The sequence below is a fragment of the Solanum tuberosum genome, unplaced genomic scaffold, assembly GCF_000226075.1.
Source record: "Solanum tuberosum cultivar DM 1-3 516 R44 unplaced genomic scaffold, SolTub_3.0 scf00060, whole genome shotgun sequence".
Classification (NCBI taxonomy): domain Eukaryota; kingdom Viridiplantae; phylum Streptophyta; class Magnoliopsida; order Solanales; family Solanaceae; genus Solanum; species Solanum tuberosum.
This window is the reverse complement of record NW_006238985.1, coordinates 330318-339944: the sequence shown is the minus strand read 5'-3', so window position 1 is coordinate 339944 and position 9627 is coordinate 330318. Positions and strand designations below refer to the sequence as shown.

The 9627-nt window shown below is 31.8% G+C and overlaps 2 protein-coding genes across 2 annotated transcripts; one reads left to right on the top strand and one right to left on the bottom strand.

Annotated features, from left to right (window-relative positions):
* The first annotated feature begins 503 nt into the window (after window positions 1-503).
* LOC102597062 (SART-1 family protein DOT2-like) lies at window positions 504-3487 on the top strand. Its single transcript, XM_015307506.1, has one exon. It carries the CDS (start codon window positions 563-565, stop codon window positions 1430-1432), a length of 870 nt encoding a protein of 289 aa, XP_015162992.1. The 5' UTR covers window positions 504-562; the 3' UTR covers window positions 1433-3487.
* A 1202-nt stretch (window positions 3488-4689) lies between these two features.
* Window positions 4690-5448, bottom strand: LOC102596739 (protein SRC2 homolog). Its single transcript, NM_001318645.1, is given in 1 exon segment — window positions 4690-5448. A coding segment is annotated over 1 exon segment (759 nt).
* Between the last annotated feature and the right edge of the window lie 4179 nt (window positions 5449-9627).

Sequence of the window (9627 nt, the reverse complement as noted above, 5' to 3'; positions counted from 1 at the left end):
GTTTGTTGACCAAAGTCAACTCTTGATCAAACTTTCACAATTTTAGCGACTTAGGACCTCAAATCTTCGTTTTAACTCCAAATTCGACTCCGTAAATTCTCATAGACCCGTTTCGACATTCTAAAATTGCTGGAATCGACGGAAATCCGATTCGAGTCTCGAAACTCCAAATGACTCGAAATAACACTTTTAACCAAACTTTAACTCTTAAAAACTCAACTTTCCAAAAACTCAACTTTTCATCAATTTTCCTCCAAACCAACTTCGAAAATACAACAATTAGGACTCGGGGCAACTATCGGGAGAGGTAAAACGGTCATTTTATGAAAATTTCCAAAAATGACCTTTAGGGTCATTACATGAAACTTATGTATCCGGATGACTTTTATTTTAAGGAATTTTTGTAAAATAGAAATAAAATATAATTTAAGTTTTACAGAGGTTTATGTAAGTTATACCGCGCTAGCTACTTGAGTAGCCTCTCTATAAAAAAAAATATAAATACATCTTTTCCGTCTCTTTTGACCCAAATAACAAAACCCAGACTCGCAACGTTTTTGTGATGGGGAAAGAAAAGATGGACGGAATTGATGCAGTATTATTTGATGATGATGATAACGAAGAATTCAGAAAATCATACGAAAGAGTCAGAAAACTTTCATCGGAAAAGCAAAAGGGCGTTGCCAAAACTTTTCCAGAGGTAATTGCTTCCCTAATTAGTGATTCAACCCTTGATAATGATAATCCAATTTCTGTATCTGATGAATCACAAGTTGTCTTCACAGAGATGGGAGATTTTGTCTGGGGTCTTCAGTTTGATAAATTAGAACCTAGTGTTGATGTGCTACCAAAACAGAAAGAGGAACTTTCTGTAAAAGAGGAGAAATTTGAAATTAAACCAGATAAGACGATACGTGAAGTTCCAATAGGGAAGGGTTTGTCAGAGGCACTCAGATTTTTGAGAGAAAGAGGTTCACTTAAGGAGGGAGATATTGAATTGGCTGGTCGAAACACCGATAAGAAGAAAAACAAGCTCGTTAGCGTTCGTTGTGGTGATGAGAAAGTGGGAAAAGAGATACACATTAACAGGACTGATGAATTTGGGCGAAATCTAACTCCAAAGGAGTCTTTTCGGTTATTTTCACATCAATTTCATGGGAAGGGGCCAGAAAAGAAGAAGCAACAGAAACGTATACGGCAACACCAGAAGGAACTGAAGATGAAAAATCCATTACTATCTGTGGAGAGGATGACAAAATCTCAGGCGCAACTTAAAACTCCACATCTTGTTCTAAGTGGACATATTCAACCAGGGCTTGCTACAGCTGACAAGGGCATGCTTGGTGATAAGAAGGTTGGACATTTTTCGGGCATAAAACGCAAGTCTGATTCAGGACAATATTCGCGCTGCCATAAATTCCGCAATGTATGATTTACAACTTTCAAGTAAGTGTAGTTTAGTTGCTTCTTCTTTAGATCACCTGAACTTTTACAATTGTATCTAATCAATTTGGCATGTCATCCCATGTTACATTTTGGATATTTCTTTTCCTTGGGTTGTTTATTCGATTCTGTTCTACGTCATTGCCATGTTGTACTTCCAAATAATCTCTAATATCATTGATCTTCTTATATATATGGAGGTATTTATGTTGGCAAAAAGGAAAATGGTGGCCTGCGTGATTTCAAGTTTATCTCTCAACCATATTACCTCTAAGTCATCCCTTTATTTGATCTTTTTGCTTGTGAGCTATACTGTCGGACAGATCATATACTAAAAAAACAAAAAAAGATACACTCGATGGTCATAAAACTCATGAGTACTATTGTGTGAAAATTGTCAAATTGTTCTTAATGTAGTTGTTCACATCCATGATGTCGAGTTCTGTCAACAATATCAACTTTGTATCAGAATACAGTGAAAAAATGAACGAAGCACTTGTCGAAGTTAATTGACATTCAGATGACTACAGAAAGAATTGTGTCCTTGCGACTATTTTAAAAGAATCTCTCGATATGTTTTTCGTTGAGATAAATTTATTTAACTTACTGTAATCCTATTATATGTACACTCATGCATATTATCTTAGTTTTTTCTCCAGAGTTTTACTCAAAATTTGCCTGCGGTCCTTTCACTCTAAGAGTAAGCTTAGTTAGCACTCTATTATTGAAGTTAATATTGGAAACTTACAGGCAATTCTAACATTTAGGATAGACCAAAAAACCAATAGATTATTCTAAGAAATTACATATAATAGCTTCATCTTTACAATCTGGAACGGCAGATTTAGTTGAATGCCTCAAGGCACTCAAAGAATGCAGAACAAGAAGAGGATCTCCTAGGAGTTATTGACTTATTTCCTTTTTCTATACAGGTATATAGTATGACTGTTTTTTGTGTTTATCTTTGTCTAATGAATGATGTCCAATTTACTTGTGATTTCATCGTGGAATGCTTTGATCTTTATCCTCTGCTATCTCATTTAAGGCACCATCTGTATGAATTATACATCAAAGTTCCATTCGAAAATCCTTTTTTGGGGGGGTTTACGTGGTGACCAAGTTTGATCCTGTGAGTTTGGGTGGAGAAGAAAGTCATAACTCATAACTTCTATTATTATTTTCAAGAACAAATTGCAGCACATCTTCTGTGCTATCCAGTGTATAGTTTTATCCAAGTTCAATTTGAATTAGTGTAGTCCTATCCTATCTCATCACCAACCCTTCAGCGTTCCCATATTTTTATCATATCTTGATTTATATATCATCCTTCACAATTACATAAGCACCCATCTTTCATTTAAAGTGAAAGATTAGTCATGACAGGAGAATGAAATCTTGCACAAGATGAAGGTTAGTGATCTGAATAATTTTGTTCCTTGTTTTGATTGCTTAAGCTGTTTTTATATGCTTAACCGTATTACTGAATGATACAGGGTATACGTGTCAAGTGTGTGTGTATGTATTTGAGTGGAAAAAGGCCCATTTTGTGTTGATCTCAATGTTATGTTTCGTGGGTCATTGAGTTCTTGTTGAATTTATAAGAAGAATCAATATCAGTGGAATAAATTTGAATATCTTGATGTAGTTTTAGATAATAGCAGCAAATCTGTACTGAATTCTCTGGTGTATGCAATTAAACATGAGTGGAAATAACCTATTTGTACGGTCAAACGTTAAATTGAGGCAAACATGTGTAAGCATCTCTGTATTTGTGCTATTTCACATTCGCATTCACTCAAATATAGCACAAGTTTGACAAGGAGGGAAGGAGTTACATTTTACGTTGGCGGAGAGTGATGTGATCAAGTGGTGTAAGCTGTGCTGCTACCAGCAATGGGGTCTTGAAGTTAAGCTCTAAATGGCATGTTGATTGTATTTAAAATCATTTGATCTTGTATAATTCACAGTGAGGTGTACTGCAAATGCCTCTTTTGATTGATTATGCTCTGGAAAATAATACTATGAATGTTCACCGTTTCTCTTTTTGCTATGCTGTTACACAACTGTTCAATCCCCCCCCAAAAGAAATATTCCTACTTCACCAAATATAATAATAGTAAGACCAAAATAGTTGGTACATGGAAACTCATATATGAAAAATTGTTCCTTAGGAACATAAAGCATATTCTGCTAAACAAAATAAAAATCCGAGGTACAATGACACTCCACGATACAAGATCTACAACATCATTGTCAATATAATTCTACAAGTCAAATTTAGAAAGATAAAATCCAACACTTACCTGGTGCTGAAAGATCAAAATGAGAAGTGTTGTAAGCTTTGAATGGAAGTTCCGATGATACAATGTTATAAGCTTTGAATGGAAGCCTCAATAAATGACGACATCTGCACTAATGATTAACTCGTTTCTCTTTTTGCTATGCTGTTACACAACTGTTCAATCCCCCCCCAAAAGAAATATTCCTACTTCACCAAATATAATAATAGTAAGACCAAAATAGTTGGTACATGGAAACTCATATATGAAAAATTGTTCCTTAGGAACATAAAGCATATTCTGCTAAACAAAATAAAAATCCGAGGTACAATGACACTCCACGATACAAGATCTACAACATCATTGTCAATATAATTCTACAAGTCAAATTTAGAAAGATAAAATCCAACACTTACCTGGTGCTGAAAGATCAAAATGAGAAGTGTTGTAAGCTTTGAATGGAAGTTCCGATGATACAATGTTATAAGCTTTGAATGGAAGCCTCAATAAATGAGGACATCTGCACCAATGATTAACTCCTCAGCACGCAGGACTTATCCCTATCCGGTAGATAAAAGAATATTTTCAATAAATTCTCTATTAAGAGAAAACATATCTCCCAAGAAATTTGTTTCTATATCAAAAGTTATTCCATGATTTAAGACATTCCACAATACCATTATTATAAGACATGATGGAATGATTGTAGAATTAATTAACACCTTTAACTAAAGCATAAAAATAAAAAATCTTGTAATTATTCTTTATTATTACTAGTACCAAACGAGCCCTCAAAAAGTATTACAAACTATTTTAAAGAAAAAAGGAAGTAGTAGTGTAAGGTTGATCTGAATAACTAAATAAAAAATAAACATCCTTCAAAATCTACCTTAGTACCAAAGTTTATTACATCTCAAAAGATTTTAAAAAAAAAAACAAAGAAAATTTACAAATTTGGAAAATTAAACTAAAAATCAAAGCCACCACCCATATCATCCATAGCATCTCCATACCCATCACCATAAGAAGACATCTCTCCGACGTCAGATATCATATCTCCCACCAACAAACCACCAAGCAATCCTGCACCCAACCCTAACCCTAATCCACCTCCCATCTTGTTCTTCCTCTTTGGCGGTGGCGGTTGCACCGGTGGATATCCGTACCCAGGTTGTGGTGGCGGATACCCGTACCCAGGTTGTGGTGGCGGATATCCATAACCCGGTGCACCAGCTTGGGATGGGTATGCGTACCCACCTTGATGAGCCGGAGGTGGATATCCGTATCCCGAATTTTGCTGATTATAAGCCATACCAGGATGCATTTGAGCAGGATAAGCGGTAACAGGTTCATGATTTACATCTCTCTTCTGCTCAGGCGCTGTAAATTTTTCCCCAAATTTATAGGAAAATTTCAGAGTACCTTTAGGTTTTCCGCTCTCTGTAATCACTGGATACTCAACAAGCCTCTCCACTGTGCCATTAGAATTGAACAAATCATGAATAGGAACAGATACCTCACCAATATCTTTGTCACCCAAAGTGCGATCAGATTTGAGACGAAAGATAAGGTAAATCCCTGATTTTGTGAGAGACGATTCATCGAGAGTGAATTTCATGGAGTGATTCCACTTAGGATTCGTGCCGCTATTCTTATCAACAAAAGTTTTCTGCTTAGAAGCCTTGCTGGCGTAACTGGAAATGTAGACTTCTGTATAAACATCCATCTTAGAGAAAGTATTGACATTCTTTATGCCGTCTGCAGAGATCACTTTGATGTCTAAAGGACGTAACTCCATTGTTGATATTGGATTGTTGAAGAAACAGGTAGCTAACAGATTCAGAAAAAAATTTGGAGAATGAAAAATAGTTTGTTTGAAACTAACTCCGATTATTTGTTGGGTTCTGTTTATGGGGGAACGAATTTATAGGTGAAGTATAAAGAGAAAAAGGAAATAAAGAGGAAGGTTCGAATAAACCGACTTCAGCAACGATAAGGATTCCTTACCCCTAATTAATAAATTACGTAATTAATTCCTAAGTAAGCAATGACTATATAATATATTTTTTTTCACACTATCTCTATTAGTTGATATTTAATATCATAAAGTATACTAAGAATAAAACTTGGAAAAAATAAATTATCTATTTTAATATGTTAATAATGATAAATAAAAAAAAAAATTTAAAAATAATGAACAAGTAAAAATAAACGTGCAGTTTAATTGTTAAAATTATTTTTTTTTTGGCCAGATGTAGTTGTTAAATCATTTCAATTAAAAAGTAGTGCCAAAAATTTAAAATGTTACTACTCTTTCATTTTGTCTCTTAGCTCAATCAAATAGGAGTAATAGCCATTGACTATGATTTCAATTGTCTTTGAGGCTCAATGGAAAGACGAGGCTTCATCGACGTTTTTAAGTATTAAAAGGATTTGATATGTGTAACATTTATAAAAATAGTTTAAATAAATATTTTTACAAATTAAAGCTAATATTAAAAAAATGATATATTTTCTTAGTGGATATATATTTAATGATATTATTAATATTTTTAAAATATTACAAATATATTTATATATTTCTTATCTTCATTTAATTAAATTGATCATATAAATTGAAACAGAAAGAACGATAAATATGCTCTTCTTTATGACCGTTCCTTTGGATAGGTACAAATATTTGGTGGAAATTAAACTTTTTGTTGACGTGATTTAATTTTCCAGAAAAAGCGAGAGCGCTCTAGTATTTAGTAGCAATAAAAATAGTAGACGCGTTATCCGAACGGAATAGAATTTATCCCTCTTTCATACCATATATTTTTCTGTTTCTAATTATTTGTTCAGACAATTTTTTTTTACCTTTTATATTCTCAATTAATTACTTTGAAAAATATAATTTTTTTTGAAAATATTAAATTTTAAATTTATCCACTTCATAATTAATATGAGTAAAATAATAAATTTACTATGCCAATTATTATTTTGTGTAAATTCAAAAGTGAACAAGTAATTAGGGACATGAAGTAATAGAATATAATATAAGGCGCCCAATTTCCGAACAACGTCGTGTCTACTGCGTGTGTAAGCAGATTTTTAGAATATACTTTCAAACGGACCTTACGGAATAATCTACGCATTTGTGACGAAATTTCCAAGAAATTATATCAGTTTTTATAATATAAATTTTTAAAAAGAAATAACTACTCCAATAATAAAGGTTTTTTTTTCTCATAAAATTAGTTTTACAACTAAAAGAAAACGTAAAGATAGGTGGAGTAATAAATACTCCTTCATTTTAATCAAAGGTTTCAGATTCGAGTTCCCTAGATATAAAATCGCCTTTGTAGGATGTGTTTTACCCCCAATGTGGATTTTCTAGGTTGAATCTTGATTTAGTCAGACTCCAATGGGGTAGCCAAAATCAGGTAGGAAACCAAAAAGGAAAAAATTCCTAAAACTGTATGGGTGACTTTTCGATGTGAATCCAAATTTAATCGAACTACAATGTAAATACACAGAACACTGATAAACCAAAAAAAAAAAAAAAAAAAATCCTAAAATTGTATGGGTTCAAAATTTGAATTTGACAGTTACATATGGGATCCGTTATAACAGTTACATATCCCCACACATAACCAAAAAAAAAAAAAAAAAAAAATCCTAAAATTGTATGGGTTCAAAATTTGAATTTGACAGTTACATATGGGATCCGTTATAACAGTTACATATCCCCACACATAGCAGAAATAATATTCAGAAATAGATCTTCATAGTGATCTACTCATTATTCCATTGATCGTTGCTTTCATTCATTATTTTGTACTCATTTAACAAGCAATTTAGCACCAAAATTTAGTGGATTTAAAATTTAATATTTTATATAATTAAGTTTTTAATTCTTATAATAATTTGAATCAAAATTACTAGTACCCAACTTCTAATCCTCTATGGAAGTTTGAACTATACATAAAAATGTCTTTTTTTTCCTAATATTTCTTGCCTTTCTAGTTTTCTCTTTTCTGCCCTTAGGTAAAACCGCACATTACTTTATTAAAGTAATAGTTTAATACGCTTTGTTTTAAAATATAATCTTATATTAGATATATTTCGGTATATAAAGTATGATGATATCATTGGGAGATTTATATATATGTCTGGTCAAATTATAGAAATCTTCAATTATTAATTTACACCATACATAAATAATATGGTGGAATTGGATTCTTTCACTTCCACTAAAGATCAATTTACACCCCTATTTTGTGGTCTAGCTAATGGAATTGGATCTCAAAGCAAACTGGAAGATTAGCTTACATCAAAAGCTAATCTTAATTATGTGTTGATTTACCTTCTTAATTACATTTGTTCTTGGAAGTTAAGGTTGGGTTATGATTAGTTGTTTGCCCCATCTTAACCCAACCAAACTTTGGGCAGGTTGCATCTTGATCCAATAATTAAAGTGACTCATTTCAGCTCACACAAATTTATTAACTCAATATGCTCATTTGCCATCCACAATCTAACATAAGAGCTCTTTTGAGATTCTTAAAAACATTAACTGAATTCTTCATCACATCTTTCAAGTAAAAGGAAATGTGAATTCATTTACAATTCTATACATCATTTTCAATGATCTATTGTGATAAGAGGGAATATTAATATTCCATCTTTCTAACAATAATTGTTCACTATATTATATTGAGATAATACTTTGTCCACTTTATAAAATGAATGAATAATTTTACACTTAGTTTCTAATCTATTCTTATCATTAATTATAGTCATTTCCCAATTACATTACTCAAGATATAGTATTTATTACTCCCTCTATCCCTAATTACTTGTTCACTTTTGAATTGACACACCTATTAAGAAAGCAATTATTGACATAGTGAGTTTATCATTTTACCCTTATTAATTATGAAGTAGATGAATTAAAAACTTAATATTTTCAAGAAATTCTACTTTTTTCAAAGTAATTAATTGAGGGTATAACAGGTAAAAAAAGTTAGTTCTTTCTTGATTTGTCAAAATGGATAAGTAATTAGGGAATACAAAAAAAGAAAAGTGGACAAGTAATTAGGGACATAGATAGTACTCCCTCCGTCCACTATTATTTGTCATGTATACTAAAAATAGTTGTTCAAAATTAATTGTCAATTTAAACAATCAAGAAACAATTAGTCACTGTTTTCCAATTCTGCCCTTAATAATTACATAACTACTAGTTTCAAAAAGTAGTCTTTAAAGTTACAAGACTACTTTAATGTGAAAAAAAGTTGCTTTTACAATTTTCAAGAAGTACAAATCATTTTAATAATGATTGATAATAGGATTATATTAGTCAAATTGCACATTATATTAAATTTTTCTTAAGGATTGTGCATGATCTTACCCTGACAAACAATAGTGGACGGAAGGAGTATATTTAAAATGTGATAAAAAGAAATTACACTTCTAGTTATAGTTTCTTAAAAAGTATGCAAAATCAATAGTGGACAAATATTATTGGTCAGAGCGGAGGAAGAGGGAGTACTACACCAGAAGAAAGATTAGCATTTTTCTTTTTTCAACACTTGTTAGCTCTTTTCTAGTTGAAAAAAGTACACTTTCTAACTGCTAATTTACTAGTCACGTCCAGCCAAAATGACACAACGAAACGCCTTAATTGAAACTGAGCCCGCTTATTTTTTTTTGTTAAAATATTTCCGCCAAACAAATATATTTTTCCTTTTACTTATTCACTATACTAAAAAATATGTTTTCACTTTTAATTGTTTTTACTTTAATATATCAAAACAAAAATATTTTTTTTCTTTCATGTTTTACCTTTACTATAACTACCATTTCAAATCATTTCTCAAATTCATCAACTATACACCAATTAATATGGATATCGTAAAAC